This window comes from Hippopotamus amphibius, chromosome X, assembly GCF_030028045.1.
Source record: "Hippopotamus amphibius kiboko isolate mHipAmp2 chromosome X, mHipAmp2.hap2, whole genome shotgun sequence".
In the NCBI taxonomy this organism is placed as follows: domain Eukaryota; kingdom Metazoa; phylum Chordata; class Mammalia; order Artiodactyla; family Hippopotamidae; genus Hippopotamus; species Hippopotamus amphibius.
The window spans coordinates 93,452,519-93,477,714 of NC_080203.1; the positions used below are offsets into that span (position 1 = coordinate 93,452,519).

The 25,196-nt window shown below is 41.0% G+C and overlaps 1 protein-coding gene across 5 annotated transcripts in view; it reads right to left on the bottom strand.

Moving 5' to 3' along the window:
- Positions 1–2,997: 2,997 nt before the first annotated feature.
- CLCN5 (chloride voltage-gated channel 5) overlaps positions 2,998–25,196 on the bottom strand; it is a 141,434-nt gene continuing 119,235 nt past the window's right edge. The window contains exons 6-16 of one of the 5 annotated variants that reach the window (XR_009050268.1): positions 23,291–23,478; positions 20,224–20,346; positions 19,168–19,374; positions 15,985–16,065; positions 15,210–15,752; positions 13,235–13,421; positions 11,833–12,231; positions 11,151–11,367; positions 9,610–9,769; positions 5,542–5,599; positions 2,998–3,997 (exon numbers count right to left, since the gene is read on the bottom strand). Coding sequence is in view for 1 of the 5 variants with exons in the window: in XM_057718054.1 (XP_057574037.1) it covers positions 9,679–9,769; positions 11,151–11,367; positions 11,833–12,231; positions 13,235–13,421; positions 15,210–15,752; positions 15,985–16,065; positions 19,168–19,374; positions 20,224–20,346; positions 23,291–23,478 (2,036 nt within the window). In the remaining 4 variants the exon portion in view is untranslated. Of the gene's footprint in view, positions 9,770–11,150; positions 11,368–11,832; positions 12,232–13,234; positions 13,422–15,209; positions 15,753–15,984; positions 16,066–19,167; positions 19,375–20,223; positions 20,347–23,290; positions 23,479–25,196 lie in introns of all 5 variants that reach the window. The other 4 variants (XR_009050266.1, XR_009050267.1, XR_009050265.1 and 1 more) reach the window with 4 other exon arrangements.

Below are 25,196 nucleotides of genomic sequence, written 5' to 3' on the forward strand. Positions count from 1 at the left end.
GAAGGCAAATTTTACACAGGCTGCTAGTCTACCAATACTGTATCTTCGGAGGTCCTGCTCTGTGCTGGGCACTGTTTCTGGTACTTGGGATACAAGGGTGAAGAGGAAGTGGGACAATGAACTCTCCCAGGTGGTACCGAGTTGGTGCCCAGCATGTAGAAATCTGATAAAGTTTCAGGGCAGGTTGAAGCCTATAATATCCCCCACATAGTTTTTCAAATACTAGTCCAAGACCGGGCCAAATCTCCAGGAATCTATATTTTAATATCCATTTCAGAATGGCTTCCTTTTACTTTCCCCTAACTTTTAAATTAAAAGTTCTACCTCCGTCTCAGCTGTTCTATAGAGGCACTCTCAGACTAAAATATTAAAAAGGAGTGATCTCCACTACACCCCAAGGCCAGTGAGGTAACCAGAAAGATTGTGAACAGGAAGGAGAATCTTGTGGAAGACACAGCCACACTTGTGGTCCAGGAGCTCCTTTTCAAGAGGAGACTCTCCCTCCAAGGCCAGTCTCAGAGATCCTGAGTTTTGTTTGATAGAGAAAGCTAGCAGTTCCTTTACAGGAAGCCTCAAGCCCAGGTCCCCTGCTTCCAAATTCTATGTTTTTTCCATTCTATCTTCTATTCTATCTGCAGCCTCCTGAATCAAGCTCCTAAAATGTCTATTTAGAGACATTAGCAGTGGGGAGTGTACGGACAGAGAACTCCCTCAACCTGACAGCTTGAGGAGGCCTAAGGGAACCCAAAAGCCAGAAGTGTCTTTCCCTTACCCTGAATGTTACTCTCTGCTCAGAGTCCTGTTATTATTTTTGAGAATAAATTTTAACTTGTGGTTGTCTGAACACCTCTCTACCCCACGTCCCAGCAGCAGTTAAGATGAGAGTGCTTATTACAAAGGAGGAAAGAGAGGCCAGGAGAGGGGCCTTGGGAGTTCAAGGGAAGGGCAGAACCTAAGATCCTAGGGAAGGAGCTTAGGAGCCCTGGAGCTAGAGTCCAAAGGACAGGAGCTGGTGATCCCTAGGAAGAGGGCTAGCACACTTCTTGGTTTGCCAGCATTATAGACTGGATGTTTGTGTTGCCCTCAAATTCATACCTTGAAATCCTAACTCACAGTGTAGTTGCAGGTAGGGCTTTTGGGAGGTGATGAAGTCAGGAAGGTGGAGCTTGAACGTGAACGGGCTTAGTGCCCTGATAAAAAAGGACCCCAGAAAGCACAATTCCTTAGTCTGCGACCTGGGAGAGGGGCTCTCACCAGAACCCCCCCATGCTGGCACCCTGATCTCAGACGGCCAGCCTCCAGAACTATGAGAAATCAGTTTCTTTTGTTTATAAGCCACTCAGTCTATGGTCATTTGTTATAGGAGCCTGAGCTGACCAACACACCTGGGATAGTCCCAGTTTGTTGCCTATTGTCCCTGGGTAATAATTATTACCACCACCATCCTACTGTCAAAACTGTCTTAGTCACACAATAAATTACATGGCCCTCCTAATGAGGGAGGAACTGGAGTCCTTCTTTTCTCATTGTTTTTATCTGAGGCGCTGCTTCCAAAAGGAAACTACAACTTTCAAACAGGACGATAAGCTCCTCTAAAGGCAGGGACTGCCATGTGATTGATTTGTTTCAATAATAACAAAGGCACAGTTAATTATATGCATTAAAAAGAGAATATCTGGTCAACTAAGAAATACCTTGGGATTGAATTCTGTATTCCCAGCATCTAGCTGTATGTATGAATTAACACTTTTTGCCCTGCCTACCCTCAGACACACATCTTTTCTGAACAAATCACAGCTATACCGGTATTTTAATGATTACACTGACATCTGGTGGTCATTTCCAGGTTTTTCTCTGGGCAGCTCCTGTACTAGATGATGGATTAATCTGTACCTCGTACTCCATCAAAGCCATTTTTATCTGAGCCCTACAGCAACTAGACATGATACTCTAATTCACAGCAACTTGTTGATAGCTGGTAACAGCTAGATGTAGTGTTTTTTTTTCTTAGAAGGTACTTAGATTAGAGGCAGGGGTGGCGATAAATGTGGAAGGGGTCCAGTAAAATGACAACATCAAAAACTGAAGTTTCCTTGTGGAATTTCAAGCTTATAAGGGACTTATTTACACATAGAGGGGTCCTTCCTGAAATGATACCAAGTAGGAGAAAGTCATTAAAGTTTTTGGTAGCAACAAGACAGCAAGTCCACACCAGTGCAGATATCATCAAATGTCAACGGGAGAAATTCTTAAATGAAAATTTGGACACAGAGTAAACTGCCTTCCTGGTGGTCTGGCTAACAAAGAGAGGGAGGGAGAGGGGAGGAGGAATCAGATTCAGGAAAAATAGAGTGAGGAAGGAGGGAAACCATACTTCAAAGTATAGCTTTCCTTTGTTTTCTGGGTTCCAGAGAGGCGTGAAAAGGAAACGTTTGCATATTCAACCACTTCCCCAAGAAAAGCCCCGCTCTTCAGTCAATTCAAAGCGTTTCCCACAGAAAACATTTTAATCCCAACACACCATAAGGAGGATACTACTAGCCCTACTATTCGCTGGAGGAACATTTCCATCACCCATCCTACTTCCTGTAAGAACTGACTGTAGGCAAGAGGCTTGTCAAAGCCCATAATATTACATCATTTAAAGCTCCAAAAGAGAGAAAAAATACAGCTCCAGCTAATCCCCGTTTCATTAGGAAAAGATCACCAATGTGAGAGACAGGAACATTTAAGTAGCCATAATGAATGAGGTATCTGGAATCTCTCAGAAAATACAAGGTGCTCCTCATTTGTCTCCTTATGGTAAAAAGTATTACTCAAACCGTAAAACTAAGTATTTAATGAATCATTTTAAGAAGTACGCCTGCTAGCAGGAGTTTGCAGGTGCCTTTTACACTACTCGCCCCCAACATCCACACCTTGCTTTTATGATCAGAAATCAATAGCTACAAAATTGAGGGTCTTCAGAAACACACCAGACACCAAGTTGGATAAGGCTGTGCTTTATTACATGCATAATTACAAATCTGTGCTAAGAGAAAAATGTAAAAAGCAATGGCGACCTGGGTTTAAGCCACACAGAGAAAGGGCTGGACAATCCCATTAACCCTTCTGCCGAAGTCCATTCCATTGCCTTTAACGTAATTGTTTCCATTTCTTACAATTTGCATAGCACTTACTTGTCAAAGTACTTTCCTTTCATTGTCTCAGTTTATCCTCACAACAACCCTGTGAGGTAGGTAGGGCAATTAACACTATCCCCATTTTGCAGATGGGAACACTGAGGCACAGAGCGGTTAAGATCTCGAGGCTAGTCAGTAGAAGCATAGGGAATAGAAACCAGGTCTCCTAACTCCCCAGCCCACATCTTCCTTTTTAGACTATGTTGCTATGCTTGACCAGGGAGCAGAATGAAGTTTGCAGTGAGCCACAGCTTTGGTACAGGCTGTGCCAATGAACAGGGACCAATGTCTCTAAAAGTTAGAATAAAGCTATGAAAGCGTGTCTAAAGGGTTGGCAACACTCAGATAAATAATTGTTCTGAACAGCTCAGCACCAAGCTTCCTGTGGAAACTCAGGCTCTATTAGCTTTAGTTGACTCTAGTTTCTGGACACCTAGCTACTGCTGATGTCTATACATTAGCTTCATCTGAACTTTTACCAACTCTCGGGAACTAAAATGTCGAGTCAGACAGGTTTTCTTTGGCTACTGTGGTTGGAGCCGGCCCTACAAATGAGCTTATTACAGAGATACTCATACAGTGGCCCATGGGCTGGAACCGGCCCCTCTGATCCTCCTGGCCTTACTGGCTCACTCGACAGGTAGTATTTTTCCCACAGCCAGAAATGAATGGACAGAGGTAAGAGCAAGAGGCTGGCCTTGGTCAAATGAAGAAGAGTCACCATCATTACATCAATGGCATCCTTAGGTGACATGACCAGGGTGCTGTCCGTCAAGCCCAACTCCTTTCTGGCCTGTACCTGGTTAGCAGCATAGCTTCAAAAGACAGTTTAAAAGAACAAAATATTAAACACATCATTTTTTACCTAGAATGAAATTAATTCTTAATCATTACATAGTCCCAAGGGACCAAATACATAATAAAAAGTAAATATTTATTAAAATCTGAGTACTAAAGAGGCAGGACAATGGGAAAGAGAGAGAAGAAGGGATGAAGTGAAATGGAGGAGGGAAAAGGAGCACTCTTGAAGGACCATATATTTGAGGTACACTCAGTAAGATAATGAGGCTAAACATTTCTACCCTGACAAAACCACCTCAGGCCGCTCCCTCATCCCCATTCCGCTAGGTGGCATTTCACTCATCAAACCCTAGACCGTCTCTAATTTTCAACAGATGTGGACTAGTAGATGATAATAAGGTTTTGCAATGAATACTTCACATGTCTGCACTGAGATGCTAAAGCCTTGGACACTGCCAACAGATACCATTGGCTTTAGCCCCTACAGTAGAACAAAGCCCCACTGGCCCCATCAACTCAGAAGTATCCTCCCTTCTCTACTCTCAGAATGATCCTCTCTCCCCCAAGGTCCACGTTCAAAATAATACACTTATAATAACAGAAAATTTTGAATTCAGGGAATGGGGGTGAGAAGAGAGAGACAGACACAGAGAGACGGGCAGGGAGGAAAGAGGAGGAGAGGCAGAGATCATTTATTTAAACCCTCATATTTTTATAATCACACACCTTTTCCCCCTTAAAAGGCCAAACTAGAGGCAAGGCACTCATTCAATGAGTGTACACACAGAGGCTGAAGACCCTTTGGCAGGAACTTAGAGGTAGGAATCTACGACTGCGGGATTAGGCTGGATGACCCGATAGGTCCCATCCAAGAAGTGTAAACTCCACACATCATAGACTTTCTTTCTTTCTTGGGTAACTTGGCAAAATCAGACTACAAGGTGGAAAAACCAACTTTGCTCCGTACGTCACTTCAAAACTTTGCCTAGATGCAGATGTTTAGAAATGAGATTGTGACCAACAAACATCTGGGGAGTAACTTGAAGTTGCTAACACCTACTAGTCCAAGAACTTCTCCCCTTGAGGCAAGCAACCAAAATCGAGGCAGAGCACAGCTGAGTGGTTGCCACAGGTCTAATACACCAATTTCACTTCAAATTTACACAGCTCCCTGAGCTCTGAGAAACCCTCGCCTTTTTCTTATTAATATACAATAAGTACATACCAGGGAGGCTAACAATATAGATTTTTAAAATATTTTGCTATCAAAATTCAAGATACCTAAATCTTACCATTTAGGCGATGGCAGTAGGCACTACCCTCCTCCACAAGCAGATGTCTGGTCTTGGGTCAGCCCTCTCCAAAAAGGTAGACTGCCTCAAGCCAAATGCTGCTCTGAGCCTCTTGGCTGCTCAGAAAGCCTGGTCTTTGGGAAACTACTAATTTTTTCTCCCCTTGAGGCACATGATCAAGCAGTTTATAAATGTCAGGATGTTTGGCTTGGGGCATGGAATGGCCTTCCTCCCACCATCCTACAGGAACTCATATATTTTCTTACTAGGGTTTTTCCACTGCCGTAACTTTCCACTCTCTCTCCAAAGGGAATCCAGGTAATCCTAGAGGTGGTTAAAAAAAAAAAAACCAAGGTTGTAGGACACTGAAGTTCAGACCACATATTTAGACATCTATTTTTTAAAAGGACTCAATATTCCACCTTCCCTTTACTTTCTGAATTCCTAATTTTTCTCAGAGTTTTTAAAAGCTCAATACTCTATACACCACCATGAAGGGTGCTCTCCTGCTTTCTCTGAACAGATGAGTGGCCTGCGTTTGGCTCTGATGCAGTGAAAGTAAACCAATTCTTCACAGTACAAGGTGGTCAGTCATCAGTAAGTACTCTGGCAATATAAAACACATTGGCCATGTCAAATTTTCAATTGTATTCACTACCATTTATTAAAAACTCAACTTCAAAAACTGCACTTCTTGTGATTTATTAAAAAAAGAGAACAAAACCAAAAGATACTGTGGGGTAACAAGTACACCTTCCTACTCATCACCTAACTAAACAAACCAAGGTCAGGACCCCACTGGGACAGGTGATTCAAATATTTAAAACATACAGCAGTGATTACATTCCCTGATGGACTCTCTTGCATGCTGTTTTAAAAAACATATTTGCTCCCCCCACATCTGAATGGGTTCATGAATTCATAGTTAAGGATTACTTCACAGCCTTAGACCACACAAAGTCCCCATTACTTTATAATTCTCACACAACTGAAGACTTGCTAGAGAAATTTATACTGTCCTCTGCTCTTCCTGTAAAGCGTTCAGATTCAGCCTCTGGTGCCAAAACAACTGAACTGCTTTGCAGTTCCATCAGCAAGTTAATCGACTGCTCTGCCAGCTGGCAAATCCGAAGTATCGTCAATGTCAGATTATCCACCAGGGGATTATACCACCTCTGTGGATTATACCACCTCTACTCCACTGAGCTGAGCCAGAAGGACACCGGAGCCAGAAAAGGGGAGTGTCTGAACAAACATCCAAATAGAAGTGATCTTAAAAGCGGCCATTATTTTGCATGTTCAGTCCCCTGCTTCTGTCAATGGCATAACTAATCATGCCTTAACTATTTCGGCTTCTTTAATTCTTTATGTCACAGATCTGAAGATACAAAATATAGCAGTTAGACTTTTACAAATCCAAATTCCTTTCATGGCCTGGATGTCTACCAGATATTTTGCTTTGGAAAGCCCTAACTCTCTCAAAGCACTTATTGGCATTCTTTTGTAAATCCTTCCCTTGTGTCGGGCAACTTTCTTTCTTAATAGCAGAATCGACTGGTCTCAACTCTACTAATTTTTAAATCACAGATTATCCAGTCTCTTGCCATTGAGGTATGTGGCCATTTGAGGCTACTAACAGACGTCCCTATATCAGGTTTGTTGGTTTAAGTATGTCCAACTGCTGAATTGGCAATGGTAGAAAGAACATTTTCCTTTGCCTCAAGACAAGAAACTCTGAGTGTTAAGGTGCTGAGCTAGCAGTCTAGCAGAGAGCTCTACCGCAATTAGCCAAACTTTGAGCCAAACCATAGGACTGGACATATAATCGATACCATACACTACAGCTACTTCTAGCACATGAGTTACAACGATTCCTGAGAAGCTGAGGTTAATGAATGAGATTTATCAGGAGTGAGGTATCAAAGGGATATTATTCTCTGGAGGGCCAATCGGTGCTTAGCATCTAGAAAGTATACCTTGGCACAGTGTTATCTGATTTCTTGAATTTATTCTCTGAAGTAGCACCTGAACACTGGCTCATCTGTCTCAAATCAAAAACAGAGCCTAGAAGAAACACAAAGGCAAACTTAGACACCCTCCATATCACTGCTGCACTATGAAATGCGACTAAACCTTTCACTGCCATCAAATACCAGAAATACTAACATTTCCTGTTTTGCAAACTTCAGTTGGACGGCTGATAAGAAAAGATAGGTAGTGAACCAGAAGTACACACGTAAGAACTTTGATTTGTACACAACAGATGCGGTGGTCAGGCAAATAGCCTCATCTCGTGTGAGGGAATCAGTGGCACAGAAGGGGCAAAAGACGTGGAGTTAATGAGTCGTTACTATACCCTAAGGAGGTTTTTTTTCTTTTTCATTAAAACGCTAGAGTGATATACTTAAAAGGAGAAACTCTGGTGACTGTCTTGATATTTTAAAGATAAAAACCAAAATAAGCCTTGGCTCCCCAGTTCTGGGCAACAGAAGAATTTCAGATTTCGGAAAGATAAGAAACTAGGGGTAAAAAATCCTAGAATCAGAGATCAGCAACTTTTAAAATGAGGTACGCTGAGGTGCTTGGAGTGGGGAAGCAGAGGGTAGGAGAGGCTACGCTGTGTGACTGCTGATTCTAGGCTGCAAGGATGGTGGGAAGCACTGGGAACAGACTTGTAAAATGGGAAAGGCTCAACTCTTACCCTTAGCATTTGACTCTCACTGCCATGGGCGTTGGCGTGGAAATGGGGGCACGGCAGCAGCTACTGGGCTATAGAGCAAAGCAAATAGCTGTGCGTTACCTCTGGTCCATGGGCTGTAAAGACTGTAGAGGCTGGGTTTACAATTTAACTAGCCCTGGGAGTTATTTTTTTGTAACAGGAATGATTAACCGGGCACAGTGCTCAATCCCAAAGAGAGGACACAGGACTGAGGCGTGGGAAAGGGAGAAGAGTGGAGGGGGAACGACAGCACGTGGGTGAAACAGTAGAAAAGGAAACAGTAGTTGGAATGATGGTGGTGGCTCTGTAACTCCACCAGGTGTCCCTAGAGTGATGTTTTCTACTGCAGTAAAGGTGGTAGGAAATTGAGACAGGCACCTTTTCAGTTGGATACAAGCACCTTTGGTGTCACCAGGCCTTGTCCACACCCTTGGGTCTCAGGATGGTTCTGCATTTTATTTAGAATTCTAAGGAGCCTCAAGGGAGTCACAGCTGCCTATCCTGTTCCAATGCCTTGAATAGACCTGAAAGTACCCCAAGCCTAAATTCACGATCACGGGGACAACACTGGCCTGTTATATGTACTTAACACTGGGAGGAGGCATGAGTGCCCAGTCTTCTTAGTACTGGTGGTTGTTATGAAGGAATGCATGAGAACGCAGACACAGCTCGGGATCTTCCCTGGTTTACCAGTATGCAGTCTAGACTTGGTTCCCTTTACTATTCTTACATATTCCAGAAGCCAAAAGCACCATCACTCATGGAGGTGGCATCTGGGTAAGAGTTGGGACCTCACAAAAATGTGAAATTCCTAGTCATTGACTTTGCTTAGAACTTTACTAATCATTCATTTCAAGGAAGCTGGAGAAATCATTCCTTGCTACTAACAGATTCATGGCAAAGTCCTTGTCTACTAGCTAACAAAGACCATCTGGAAAATTACCCTTTTTGCAGACAAGGAGAAAATTCTATAACTTATCTTTGTGCACTTCAAAAGAGTACCAGGAACAAGCAAGCTATAAAAGTCAACCTCTCTAAATTCATTTAGAGGAGATTAACCAAAGCAGCATTGTCTTATAATCAGATATTAAAATTAACATACACATACACACACATAAACTAATAATGCTAAATATTGTAACAGGAACAAGATAACATTTGAACTGAATTCACAGTCTGGAAAATACCATTACTATTTTCCTTCTGGCTTTCCTTTCTGTGGTTGGAAAAGCAAAGCCCCTTAGTTTACACTTCATCTTCCACCAATGACAGTTAGAGTCCAAAAAAAGTGACTTTTTCATGAGCTTCCTGCAGGCTACACGTCAGGACGGTTGGAATTTTTCTTGCATAGTTTTCAGTGATTGCATATTGGCTAACAATTAGGTTTTACATTTTAAAAAATCTTAAAAAAAAGAAAAAGAATGAAACCATAGCAATCTTGTTCACTCTTTCATGAAATCTTCCTAATGCAATATCACAGAAGCCTAACTGAATTTTCTCCTAAAGAGAAGATTAATTTCCAGAAATTATGTAGTGCAACTGGTTAACTTGTAGGAAAGAGACAACACACTAATATAACTTCACCATCCAAATGTGGGAAATGTGTTTTGGGTACCCAGTTAGTAAAATATATCCATGGTCTGCAATGTCCTTCCTGTTTTATATCCAGTACAACCCTGTGATTCTAGTTGAAGAGAATGGAATCAGGATCTTGGTTCGCCATCTGTGCTATATGCTTTAGCACATCCTTTTTGGTAATGATTCCAAGCAATCGCCTAAAAGATAAAACAAGACAAAACAAAAATCAATCTGTAGTTAAAATAACATTCTCAAAGGTGACACTTTTCCTGGTCCTTTTCATTTTTGTCTTTGAACACTATCTGCACTTATAGAATGATAACAGGACTAGATTACATGTACCAGACAAATGGGACAGTACATGGGTCTCTAAGCATGCTCTAAGCGTTTCTTCCTCTAGGTCTTAAATCCTGTTCTTTCCTGTGATTTAAATATTCTTCTCTACATATACAAATCTGACCTTTTGTAACCCAGTTCAAATGTCCCTCTTCTAGAACACCTCCCCTGATCCTACAAGCCAGTAATAACTATGCCCTCCTCTCAGGAACCGCATGTTCTGTGCACACCTCTTCTGTAGCATTTGTCCAGTTTGCTGTGTTCTCAGCTTCCCTATAACACTGCATACTCCTTGAGGGCAGAGAAGGGTCTCACTGATTTTTGTCTCTCCCCGGAATCTAGTGGAATACCTTCTTACATGAAGTACAGATTCAGTAAAGATTGAATGAATCAGTTAGGGAAAGTACCCTTGCTGATTTCAATCCTGCAAGACATCTGTTACAATATTTAGAAATTTTAGAGGGTAAAATTCTTACATAATCGCTAGATTAACATACCATGTTCACACACACACACACACACACACACAAACCCACCCTTCTCCTCAACCTCCTTTCTTTTCCAATAAAAATAGCACAGCTTCCTTTGCTGGATAAGAAATATCCCAAAAAGAAAGAGCCTTAGCCTTGGGAGTCAGAAGACTTGTGTTAGGCCTAGTGGTTAGGATTCTGGGCTTTCGCTGCAGCAGCCTGGGTTCGATCCCCGGTCTGGAAACTGAGATTCCGCAAGCAGCACGGTGGGGCCAAAACAAAACAAAACAAACAGACAAAAAAAGAAACCCAAAGACTTGTGTTTAAAGCTACCTCTACTAGACAGTAACTGGGGGTCCTTGTGCAAATCTTTAAACCACGCTGGAACTTGGTTTTCTCACTCTCAAATAATAACAACAAAGGTATTGGTAAGGACCAAATACTATACATATACTACCTAATACCATTATAATTTCAGTGCTGCCTGTTCATGAGAACATAGTTGTTTCCTTTGTGGGTGGGGAACTGAGTTATTTATAATGTGCAACCAGCAGTTCACATCTCTCAAACCCACTATCTTCCCCAAACTCTTTTTCTATTAATTATGACCAAAAAAAAAAAAAAACACACACACACATCCATCTTCATCTCAGAGGTTCAAAAAGGTCTATAAATGCTACTAATGTTCATGTGAGTTGGGTTCTTCATTCTTTCTCTCTCCACATTCTCTTTTCTCCCCAAACCCAATTTGCCTTCAGCAAAGAGCTCTCACCCATTGTGTGTAACTAGGCACTGCCGCAGCCCCAGCTTGCGGAAGATATCCACCACGATCTCCATGGGTGTAAGGTCAGTCACAGTGAAGGGGCTGAGATCCAGGATGTTCCGAAGCTTGAGGGTAGGTGGGGTGTACGGTGGCATTGGAGGAGAATGCTCGGTGAAATAAATGACGGAAGTGCTCACAACTCCATCCTGTTTTTTGCGAGCATTTTCTATTTGAAAAGTAGAAAGAAAAAAAAGGGTTGAAAAAGGCAGGACTACTTCTAACCTTCTGACCCCCAACCAGTCCCCTCTCCCCTCTGTCTTCCCCATTTCATGCATGCATGTTTTGTTTGTTTGTTTGTTTATTGTGGAGTTGATTTACAATGTTGTGTTAGTTTCAGGTGTACAGTGAAGTGATTCAGTTATACGTGTGTGTGTGTATAAGTATATATATATATATATATATATCAATATTTATATACATTCTTTTTCAGATCCTTTTCCATTACAAGTTATTACAAGATACTGAATATAGTTTCCTGTGCCATACTGTGGCAGGTCCTTCTTATTTATCTATTTTATATATAGTAGTGTACATCTATTAATCCCAACCTCCTAATTTATCCCTCCCCTCCCCTTACGCATATTTATTTCTTTCCAAGTGGATTCACTTATCCCCTTTTTGAAATCCTTACCAATTGAAATAATGAGGTCTCTGCGGAGGACAAAACCCACAAGTCTTTGGGACTCCCGGGACACTACCACTGGGAAGCCACTGTAAGTTGTTTCACTGATTATGGTCTCTACGTCTTCCACGGTCATACTGTCCTGAGTAAGGACAGTCAACAAAGGATCATTTCTCCGGGGTTTCATCACATCCATTGCCAGGGTCTTATGAGCAAACTCTTCTTTGGCTTCAAGAAAGGGGTATCCATTGAGACGGATGTGGGCATCATAGATGCCCTCCCGCCCAAGAGCATCCGCCACCCACTTGCTTGTCATGGCTGCGGCCATCAGCGGCACAATGTATTCCAAGCCACCAGTTAGTTCAAACATTATGACAACAAGAGAAACAGTCATCCGAGTCACCCCACCTGCAAAAAATAGACACAGGCTACTTACTGAAGGCAGGAAAAGTATAGGACTCATTACAGTTATGGGCCTGTCACAGGCCCCATCCAGAAAAAGATACTTGCCAGAAACATCGCTTAAAGGAGGCCTCCACCTACAAGTGCACAGACCTTGCAACTGCATTCAAGCAAGTTTACAATGAACATGCGTCAGACTTCTAAAAATAATCTCTACAAAAGTACAAGATAGTTCCTTTCCTCTTCTTTTTTTTCATGTGTCTGTTGCTCCCCACCCCAGCCCCAATTATAAAAGTAATTGCATAAAATCTCTGATTTGTGTAACACTACAGATACGAGAGGTTCTCTAGGATGTGCAGGCCCACTGTAGAAAAATCAGAAAATGTATATACTTTTAAAGTATATAAAAGAAAGCCATTATCCATAAGCTCACTGCCTAGAAATAGGCTAAGTAAAAATTTCAAGTGATTTTTTTCAAAAACATATGTTTTTACATAGATGAACTCATATTATGCATTTAAATTCCCCACCATGCCTTTTCTCCCAACTTTATATTAGGAATACTTTGTATATGAGTATAAATTATTTAACATTGTATTTAAGGATATTAAACATGTTAGCATCACATTCAGTGGCTGCATGGTACGGCATTATATGGATGTACTATACCATAATTTATTTACCCAGTCCCTAATTGTGTTTTTGGGTTGATTCTGTTATTTGCTATTATACATAACACCATGATGAACATTCTTGTGTAGATTATCTTTGTCCAAATTTCTGATTATCTCCTCAATATGACAGAATTTGAGAGAAGAATTACTCTCAAAGGGGAGGAATGGAGATATACGGTAAAGAATGTTTTCTTAAAGCACTTGAAAATGGCAAACCCAACAAGAAATGGATAGTCATTTTTTAAAAACCTACAGGCAACTGTGTTTAATATCTCTTGTCTTTATAATGCCACCTGGGGAGCAATGTCTTTGAAATCAATGCAAACAGTACTCACCCAAGCAGGCTGCAGCCCCAACCATCGCATACAGGCCAGGGGTAATACAATCCGCTCCTTGACTGCACCAGCTATTGAAGATGGCCCAGTCATGATGGTAATAAGCCAGTTGTTCCATCCCTACTCCCAAAAGCCGACCCGCTATAGCACCAACAGCCATGCTAGGGATAAAGAGACCAGAAGGGATCTGCAAAGAGAAAGCAAAAGATGGTCAGTGAGAAGCAATGTGATCGTCTGGCACATGATAAGGGCTAGAGGACTGACCCTCTGCGAAGCAAACAGGCCAATGACAATTTAACTATGCACTATGCTAGCAAGTGGCTGCAAAGATTTGTGTAACACTACAGGGACTAGAGGTTCTCTGCGACGTGCAGGCAAGTACGACTGCAAAGACGCTTACCCTGATTCGGGGTCCATCAGGCAAGAGCCTGAACTCTCCAGACCAACACAGAACTGGAGGCAGAAATTAAGCCTTTCCCAAAGAAAAAGGAAAATAGATGGAGTTTCTCATATATGCAGACATTTTCCCCAATTTTGAACTCTTATCAACAACAAATACCCTTTACTGACTATCTACAATGTTTTAAGCTGGATGCTCTACAGACTGGATTTCGTGGGTTCTTTACAACCACCCCAGGAGGCAGGTGTTATTATTCCCAACAAAGGACCTAAGGTGCAGATAGGTTAAGGAACTCACCCAAGGTCAAGATTTAGTAAACGCTGGTGCTGGGGTATAAATGCAATGCTTGTAACGACTTTCATGTATTGAATCTTGACCCATTGCTCACACAAAAAGGATGGCACAGGAGGTTTCCGTTTATTTTAACAGTATAAAGAAAGAATAAATGATTAAGTTGTTTTTAATAAGGTAGTGGCTACGGTTGCATGACTATGCCAGAAAGGAACCCCCATCTGTCTCCCCACTCTTTTTTTGACTCCTAGGATACAACAGTGCATTCTCAATTTTCTGTGCTAAGAGGGAAAATGATGACAGGGATAATCCAAACAGCAGATTATTTAAAAATAACTTGTATTTGATTCTAGAATATATTTGGATCGAGGTGGGTCTGATGGTCTGCAAATTCACTTTAAATGAAAGAATGAAGCCATGAGGTGAAAAGTAACTCAAGAAGCACTGCAAATCTGTCCAGCGTGTTGAGGATGATGCATGTCAATTCAAAGATTACAGTACTGCCTAAACTGAGTTGCCGGCTCTTGTTCTCTGGTTTCAATCTCTATTTCCCTAGAGAATAGAGGAAATACCTTGGTAGCTGAGTGCTAAAGAAAAGAAACAAATACAAAAAAACCAAGGAAGGGGAGGAAAATACCTTACAAATTCTCCTTCCTGGGTTTCTTCTGACTCATGGAAATGCTAACGGGTACTGGGAATAAAAGATGTTGGCCTGATGTCAGCTTTGGATAACCTAAATATTAATTTAGGATCGCTTGTGAAGTTCTTGATAATTGGACACTGATAACAAGTGTAAGAAGTACATTTAGCTATATATTGGGTTGAACCAAATGAAATTGCTATTTTAGTGGTCAAAATGATCAGCAACTTCATTTGGTTCAACCTACTATTTTGCTTCATTGGTAAATTCTAAAGCCAGTTTATAAGAACCAAAAATGTCTTGGTCAGATACAAAATGCACTGGAATAAATACCTCACCATCCTTTTTGAGAGGCAAAATATGTTTTCCACGGAAAAGGAGAAAATGTTTCTACTTGAAATCTCATCACTGAGGTGTGCATTTGGCCTAAAACTAGGCTTGCACAATTTCAGACAGAGGTACAATTGTCTAAGAAGTTATACGGGCACATGGGGGTAAAAAGGGTTTTGGGGGGACTGTGGGGGAGAATGTTGGGTGAAGTTGGATGCGCCACATGACCTATGAGAATTGTATGATATCTTGGCTTTGCCCTCCAAACCTACAGCCACAAAAATAGCCACCAAGGACCAAAAGAATCTCCTCACCTTCATGCCAAAGGTGAATATAGTGATGATGATTTTCAGTATGAGTGTCAAGGCCAGTTGCCACATTGCACTGTAGACTCCCGCACCAGCTGGTCTGTCGGGCAGCTCACTCGCCTTGCTTGTGTTGAAACGGTTCTCATAATCACAGAGCTTGGAGGAGTCCAGAAGGCCACAATCATTGAACAGCTCAGAAATGAGCTCACTTGTGCTCATACGGGTGTACTCATTGGGGAAAGCCAGGATGGCAGTGATGGCCGTCACGACGAGTACCTCTATGACAGGATACTTGCCCAATTGGGTGGTCTTACGCTTCCGACACCAAGCGATGTTGGTGCGGATAAACAAAGCTCCCCACAGACCACCAAATATGCCCAGCAGAATGAAGGGCACGAGCTCAAAGAGATGCCATGGGGTGTGAAACTCCACATAAAATAGAACCAGGCGGCTGTTCCCAAACGGATTGATGGAGCGTAGAGTGAATGCTGCCACTAAAGCAGCAAAGAACGAACGCCACAGCGTTTTGAGTGGAAAGTAGTAGCTGACCTATAAGAGAGAAAATGAGACAGTAAATTCAGTCAATATGCAGAAACTGGGATGAAAAATCAGTGCTGCAGGAATTAGAGTTGAGAATGAAAACGGCCTGGAGATCTCTGGCTCCATGGCAAAGCACTGGAGTTGGGCAGACCACTTTGGGACTACAAGGTACACAGACAATGGCCAGAATTCCTGGCACAAAATCATGTGCGTGGCTCTATAGACAGATAAAAGTAGTTACCTCTTCTAGGCTGAATAATACTCCACCGATAGGTGCCCCAAAGGCTACAGATACACCGGCTGCGGCTGCCGCTGACAAGACCTACGATCCAAAACTCAAGATTAATGATAGAATAAGGCCATTTTCCTACCTTCAATGACATTTTTAAAAGGAATATTAGCGGTTACTAAACATAAAAATACAATGTTACGTGCTCCATATCCATTTTATCAAAAATGAAGTTCAACGTATATTTACTTTGCTGAACTTCAAACATATGGTTCACAGGCTGGAACACGGAGAGGGCCTTTCCTTTCTAATTAATTTAGGCATGTACTTGATTCCAAATTATGCCCCCAACCCAACACTCCCAATTCCGTAACTGATTTTTAATTTGTAGACGTATTCACCATCTAAATGAAATACTTCCCGTGATGTATTTATATAGCACTTTCTTTATAAAGGAAAGCTTTTAAAATGAGATTTTTAAAGAAGGCTATAATGATACAAAACTGAGGTAATGATTGTCTCACAACTAATCAGGAGTTGAAAACATTCAGACGTTAGGTATTTAGAGTTTCCTCTTTTTTTTAAGAACTTTTATTGAGATACAGTTAACAGACAATAAACTGCATATACTTAGAGTGTACAATTTGGTATTTTTTTTCTTATTAGTAATGTATATATGGCAATCCCAATCTCCCAATTCATTCCCCCCCAGCCCTCCCCGCTTTCCCCACTTGGTGTCCATATGTTTGTTCTCTACGCCTGTGTCTCTATTTCTACCTGGCAAACCAGTTGATTTCTACCTTTTTTCTATATTCCGCATATATGTGTTAATACACGATATTTGTTTTTCTTTTTCTATACTATATGCCCTACTCCATGCCTAGTGACCTATGGAAACAAAAATAGGGGGGCGACTAGTGGCAAAGTTGAGGATAGATTTTGAAGGGAAGAGAAGAGCTAAGTGTGTTTAGGTGTGGCAAGGAAAAAAGGGGCGAGGAGGGAGAGGGAAAGAAAGAAGCTGTCAGAGAGAAAGTAAAAGGGACAAGGAGATGGGAAAAGAAAGCAAGTGATATTTCGAGAGCGCCATCTTTGTATGTCATAGGCACAAGCATTTGCATGTAAAAGGTGCATGACAAACACACCAGAGTTAATAGAAGGATACAGTCCTTTCATTGGATTCTGGTTGCTGTGGAGTTATATATGATTTGTGGTAGTGAGGAACTGTTTATAAAAAGAAGCTGAATACAATTAAGAGTTTTTGAAGAAAACATATAGTTCTTGGCAAAAATAAATAGGTGGGTTTCTCTGGGAAAGCAGGATGGCCCAGGAAAGTGGAGGGGTGGGGGTGGGGAGTGTGATCCCTGGTGCTAGCTGGGGAGGACTTTGAAATTCAAGGCTAGAATGGCTTTTATCTGAGAAGGATGAGGACATTCAACACCGAACCTGAGAAAGGGGATTTCAGGAACTTTGTTTAGGATGAATTATGAGGGAGAAGAAAGAATTGAAATGGCCTGTTTGCTTTAATTCTATGTTGTAGAGTGCAGTCTATCTATGCCCTGCCTTCTCAAATCTCTATTTTGCTCTCAACCATCTGGCCACTTTGACAAGGCCCTGGGACATAAAAGGGTTACTGCTAATGGTGAGAACAATGGGAAAAAATAACTGCAAAGTCTAAATAAGCAATAAGAAGTGAATGACATATTCAAATATTCATGAGTTTAATCAGAAATATATGACATCTGTACAGAGAAAGAGCCAAATCAAACTCCTCTCTCATTCTATAAAGAACCAGTTGAACAAAAATTCCAATTTTATGGAATGAAAGTAACCAGCAATCTACAGTTTCAAAATCACCTCTACCTATGCAAAACCAGCAACAATCAACATTTTACTTTTGACAGTTACAATTTTTTTTCCCTCTTTAGCTTCTGCTGTACATTATTCCTGTCTAACAACCTCACCAATTTAATACTGCCTTTATGTGCCTCTACATTTGACAGACAGCTAAACAACCTACTCAGATTTCCATCTCTCTCTCCTGCTAGCCTACCTCTCCTGCCAGGAACTTTCCCCCTTGAACTATCAAAATGTATTCCATATTTGAAATTTCAACACCTTTGAGTTTCCTTCCAAGTCTTACAGTGAATTTTGTTTTGTTTTGTTTTCAGAATAAATCATTAGGTTCCAATTTTGTGAAAAAATCCTTTCTAATGAAATGACCTTGGTCTCGACCCATTCCATATGTGATTTCTTTGTAATTCAAGGAAAATAGAGTGAGAACCATTATTTTCTTAAATCCTTAATTACAGTAGGACAAAAGTAACCAATGACTTAAAACTTTTTAAAAAATGTTCTTCCTCCTCAAAATGATATACATTAACAACTGTATAAACATGAGAACAACTACAGAGATGCCGCAGCAAGACTAATTTAGCAAGGTTGAGCCTCAAGACAGGGGGAGAGAGAGATCCAACACACAGAGAAACTAATGCAGCGTGCATTAGGTAGAAATAAAAGACGGAAAAGCTGGCATCCGAAATACATGCTGAGTTTATATTCCTGTACAGGAATAAACAACTTCTTTTAAAAAATCTTCCATTATTTTTGTAACTTATTTTGTAACAGAAATAGCACATGCTTGTATAGAATTATATATAATAAAAAGTTAAAGTCCTTACTTCTCTCTTACTTTCCCCCTCACCAGAGGTAGACATTTTTAGCACTTTGGGGTGAAACCACTCTCCAGCCATTTTCTTTCTAGGTGCATATATACATACTTTTCAAAAACATTAACTGATTTTTACTATACACATTCTGGGATTGGCTTCTGAAAGTTTAATGGTATTTTATAGCCATCATTCCATGTCAGTACATGTAGCATCATCTCATTCTTTTTAACAGTTGCATAGTATTCTAGAGCATGGACAGAATACTGCTTATTTAATCAGTCCCCCATTGATGGCCGTTTTGATTGCTTCAGTTTTCCACTATGTTGACAGGTCAGGTGCTACTGACTATCCCCATATACCTTTGTGCACACATGGTAGGATGTCTGTAGGATACATTTCTAGACGTGGAACTGCTGGCTCAAATGGTATTTGCATTAACACTGGTAGAATCCCCCAATTCTCATCCCAAGATTGTACCATTTATGCTCTCACCAAAAAAGAGACTATTAAGGCCGCTTGTTATTACCTCTCTGCGTTTGGCTTCATTCTTCCTGTATTTGTTGAAGCAGTGGCACAGGATGTTCCCACAGCAGCAAGCCACGTGCACTAGGGGGCCCTCTTTGCCCAGGCTCAGGCCGGATGACACTGCCAGCACCAGTGTGATGGTTTTGATAATCAGGGTCCACTTACCCAAATAGCCCCTAATAATGAAACCACTCAAGATAGTTTTTATCTGCAGGTCAAACACAGAGAGAGTGAATACAGACTAAGTGAGGAAACAAGGCTAAGAAGAAATAAACTTGGTCCTCGTTATAGAAACCACCTTTTGAACAAGCGATATACAAATGCTTGACCTACAGTGATTCCAGTTTGGGAGGGAGCCCAGGAGCCCAAGAAAGTGAGAATTGTTCTTTAAACTTTCATTGTTCCTTTTTTTTTCCTATGGCCATGTGATAGCTGGGCAAGGGAGTATTGTAAGTAAGAGAGTGCATGTGTATGGAGAAGGGGTGGCAGAGAGGGAGGGTGTTTCCCTTACTTATATCCTTACAGGCTAGTATAGCTTCAACTCTCTGCCAAGAAATCTGTTAACTATGACTTGGTCAGGAAACAGAGAAGGGCAAGGTCATCCAGGTAACCTAAAATCTCAACGGTTTCAGTCACTGTCAAGCAATCTAAACCAAAAGTACTTAGAAATACGGTTTTAGTCACCCTCCTTCTAGCCCAAATCATACTGCAGGAAATGTAGCAAAATAGTTTTATTTCTTCTGTTGTAACAAAGTTGACAACACCACTTTTTTTTCAGACCAGAATCCTGGGATCTACCCTAGGAGCTTCTTGGTTAGGGAGTCAGGGAGGTCTTCAGGGGCCTGGTTCACCAGGAACCCGCAGGAGGCTACGAATCAACTCCCTTTAATGTCCAGGTAGCCCAGGCTGGGAGGAGACTTAAGAGAGGCCCTAGATTGCTTCGGGATCTGATCCTGTTTAATCTTCAACTGTGGTATATGCTGGAATACATATTAAATGGTTCCAACTAAAAAGGATTCATTATTGTTACCATTTACAAACCATTTTAGAGACTCACCTCGGGGATTCCAGAGCCGCAGGCATACGGTGCGAACACCTTGACGAGAGATACGGCAAGGAAGGCAAATAGGAGAGCCCAGAGGACGTACATGAAGTAATTGACTATGTAGGCAAAGGCTCCCTGCAACAGGGGAAAAAGAAAGAAGCTTGTTTTAGCCCAGACAGCCTCCGTGAGGCATGCAGCTCTTCTGAGCAATGGGTTTTCAGGAGAGGAGGTCAGAAAGGAAAAAAAAAAAAACAATATAAAATTGCTCAAGATGTTTCTTCCCAGACTCAGCAAAGCAACTACTGAAGCACTGTCAGCTCACTTGCTACTGAAAATGAGAGGCTTTGCTACACCCAAAGGACACTGACAGCAGTTTCTAAGGATGGACAAGAACGAAGAAGCAAATTCACTTTCTATGAGTGCTCTGATAGATTTTGTAGTCAAATATATACGATGCTATGTCAATTTCATTAAGAGTCTTAACAACCCTTTTATTGGGCTGGCTGAACCTTGACGACACATTTGAAGTGAAGACTGGCTCTAGAGTTCCATTAAATTCACCTTTGGCTACCACCTCCCTTGGTGTCAAATTCTCATATGAGGTTATAGTATCTAAAACTCTCGGGTGTTTTTCTTAAAATGAGCAATGGCATTCTGTAGAGACAACCACATCTTTGAGATAATTTTGCCACTGTAGTAACTAACAAAGGTGTAGCTGCTGAGTAGCAACAAGAATATGCAGTAGAAAGTTTGGGGCTCTGACCATCAAACAAAATCAATGAGATGCCAGATATTCCAAAGAATAAAATAGGAACAGTTATTTTTAAAAATGCAGAGAATATACTTATGAGACTATCCCCCTATTATAATGCAGTCTGCCAGAAAAGAAATCTAATTTTGACCACAAGTAAGCATTCACCAACATTAAAGGGCTTGCAAAATAGCAATGCCTTACAAAAAAAAAAAGATATTTTGAACATTAGTAGATGATGCTTGCTGACAGAAATATGAGAAGTTGAAACTCACTCAAATTACATGAAACACAAACTTCGGTGGATTTTCGGCTTTTTAAAACCTGAAACACGATCAAAATAATTCATTGACCTAGACAAGGAGAACCAAAATGCTCGGGTTTTTTTCTGAGTTATAATTTTGACACAGATTTCCCATTATTTTAGTCCCTCAGAGGAACAAATAATTGCTCTCTCTTGCCCTTTAGAATGTAGCTAGGGAAGAATACTCTAGAAGTAGCAAACAAAGAAGGAAAGGGAGGGAAAGGGAAAGCAGCTGAAACTGGCTGGAGGCAGAGACAAGGAGGTCAAGTTCTTGGCAGGAGAACTCTTCTTAAAACCTAGAAGACTCTTTCCCCAGGCAAGGATTTCATTCATTAAAAAGAGGGCCAGAGAAAGTTTTCACTTGTGAAAACCTCCAGCTCCAGTTTGAAAGTCATGTTTGGAACACTTAAACACATGCATACAGCTCTAAAGGAGGAGCACAGGGGAGCCTTGTGGTGATGGAACAATAGTTCTACACCTTGATTGTGGTGGTGGCTACACAAATCTACACATGTGCTAAAACTTCAGAGAACTATACACACACACACACACACACACACACACACATTTATGCCCGTAAAAACTGGTGAAATAAGGCCTGCAGACTGCACCAATGTCAATTTCTTTGTTTTGCTACTGTACTATACATAGATGTTATCACTGGGTGAGGCTGTGTGAAGGGTATGGGGACCTCCCTGTATGCTGTTTTGCAACTTTCTGTGAATCTGTAACTACTTCAAAAACATAAAAGTGAAAAAAAAAAAATCCAGGGAATGACACACACACACACACACACACACACACACACACACCCTAAATTCCGGAGCTTCTCAAACTTTTCTACCCAAGTACGTACCTACTCCTACTAATCTAGGAGAGAGGATAGGGGGTGGTGTACCCAGGAGCAGAGCTGAAACAGATATTCTGTTTTATCTTAAACATGGGACTTTTGCATTCCTTTTTAATGCTTGTTTACATTTAATTTTTGAAAGAATTTTTCTTCCAAATACTCAGGAAAAACTGATATTCTGGGAAGGCACATAGCATATATCCCGAGGTTTCACACACCCTCTGGTACGCTGACCTTACCCAAGTCTGAGAAGCACAGACTTAAACCCTCTCACACATATAGCATGTAGCTAACCCAAGCCAATATGCTGTCAGATATGTACATAAACACTCTTATTTCTGACTTTACTATTTTCTTATCCTTCTTTTACCTTCACTGAGTGGGGGGTGGGTGCCATTTCAAATTGTTTGTGGACCAAAGTAGGTATGAAAATAAACTTTAAAAGTACAAACAAACATCCTAGTCTTGCCCCCTTCACTTTACCAACAGAGTAGATGAGGAGTGAGCTGAGATGGTACCTGTTTTAGTTGGTAGAAGCCAGAGTGGAATTGGAAGTTGAGAGTTGTTTTGTGTGCTTTTGTGTTTAGTAGGAGAAATCTAACATACAAACCAAGTGGTAAGAGAAAGGTAAGGAACCGAAAAACAAAATTACTTTTACATCCAAAAAGGTATGCTAGAAGACAAGGACAAGTTTAATTTAATTTCAGAATGAGACTATGGGCAATTTTATTCCTGGGTTTCTGTTATTTTGCTATGGAATGTACCATAATTTCTTTTAATGTTCTAATGCAATGCTCAGGGAAAAACTGCTTAAACACATTTTTAACCTATTCCATCCTTTGTTAGAAATTACAGCTTACCTGACACTGACATTTTCTACGGAAATTACTAGAGAAAGGTTCAGTCACACTGTGTGCTAACAACTGAGAAGAAACACCAGTCTTGTTTAAAACAAGCAAAAACTTTTAAGTTGTTGTGTAAGCATCAAACAACTCCACATGTCAGAAGAGACAGAAATAGGGCTGCACTTAAACCACAGAGAAAAGCAGCTGGCACTGGTTCCCCTTTTGATGAAAAGGAAAATAAAGGAAGATCGCCAAGAGGACAATATAAGAAATGAAGTAAATGTAAGAAAAATGAAGTCAGTGGTTCAGAAATCTTTACTACGTGTTACCTCATTCGTGCTGATGATAAGCTGGGACCAGCTATTCCACTCTGGGCACTTGTCTCTGTCTTCAAAGGTGACGTGCTCAGAGTTCCAGCAACAGTGTTCATGGTTAAACCAGATTCCCCCTGTGCATATACCTTCTTTTAAGTCTGTCATCCAGTGAGCAGAGATGTCTATCAAGCCAGCTAGGGAACCTGATTTGAGGGGAGGGAAGGAAAGGCCACAGTTGTCAGAGAAAATAAGGGAAAGGGAATCAAAATAATGGACAAGTGTATACTTTCTCATTTCATCTGCAACCTCCTTCTGATCATCTGCTTGCTTTTCACCTATTATCTCTAATACATTTTATCTGTTATTAAATGCCTGTTCAAGAGGGAAAAAACATTGTCTGCATTAAACACTGTGTCTGCAGAATTTCTATTGTATATGGTAAACTTAGAGGACAGCAAAGTGGTTGGATGAATTTGACTTTTAGCTGCTTCACCTGGCAGACTCTACTTTGACTTAGAGTTTGTTTTTTTGTTGTTGCTGTTTTTTGTGGGTTTTTTTTTTTTTGGTCTATTTTGTTCACCCATATATTCCTAGTGTCTAGAAGACTACCTGGGATATGGTAGGTGCTCCATAAATATTGACTAAATGAGCGATGTTTCCTAGAAAAGAAAGGTGTTTGTGGGAGTTGAAGAAATTGATCTCTGAAATCTAATTTTAATGTTCGTTGATCCTATGATAGGGTGATAGACTGGCAGATTAATAACACAGGTTTTATTCATAAATAAAAGATTTGTTTATTTATCCATTTTTGGCTGCATTGGATCTTCGTTGCTGAGTATGGGCTTTCTCTAGTTGCAGTGAGCAGGGGCTACTCTTTGTTGCAGTGCGCAAGCTTCTCAGTCCCGTGGCTTCTCTTGTTGCGGAGCACGGGCTTCAGCAGTTGTGGCACACGGGCCCAGCTGCTCCGTGGCACGTGGGATCTTCCCAGACCAGGGATTGAACTCACCGTGTCCCCTGCACTGGCAGGCAGATTCTTAACCACTGCACCACCAGGGAAGCCCCTGACTTAGAACTGATGGATACTGACCCATAAAGATGGCCAAGTTTATTTTATTTTCACTTTATACATAAAACTGAGAAAATGTGGATTGCCCACACTGAAGAATATTATATTTACTTGAGATGGCTTGCCGAGGGCAGTTGACGAAGACTATGAGGAGAAGGGCTCAGTCTCAATACTGATTTGGCTCCAGTGACGAGGAAATTGGGGCAGTGGCAGGAAGGCACTCCAGGCTAAGGGACCCGAATTTATAAAAGCACAAACTGTGATGTACATGGAAGATTAGGTGAAGCTGTAGGTCGGCTGAAGCCTCCTGAGCCTAGGATGTGAGCATTGTGAAGTTTTCTTAGTGAGAAGGAGCAAATGATATTTTATACAGAACTTTCCTCCAAGAAAATTAGGAGAAAATGCATGGGGACTGATGCTCATAGACTGATAGGGTTAAGATAGTTACAGTACTTTCAATTCTGGCCTTCTCATCATTTTTGCTGTCCAGATGAAGAAACTCTGGCATAAAGAAATTAAATGGTCTAGAATCGTGCTTTAGGGAAATAGCAAAGACATCATAAAATTCACAACCCCTGTATTCCTAGACTGTTCCTGCATTCAGACACACTGCTTCTATCGTTGCTCTCTAATGCTTAAAAACAAAATGCCCTGTGTATATGAGGGAAAGAAAAATATTCACTGACCACCTAGTGACAAGACATACATTAAAAAGTTGAGGATATTACGCTTACATTCTAACAGGCTGGAGACCATGTCATGTGTATGTTTTGGTAGGTGCCAAGAGAGTTAACACAGGTTATTTACATACTTGAATAACCTAGTCAAATCTAACAAACTGTTTGACACCTACTC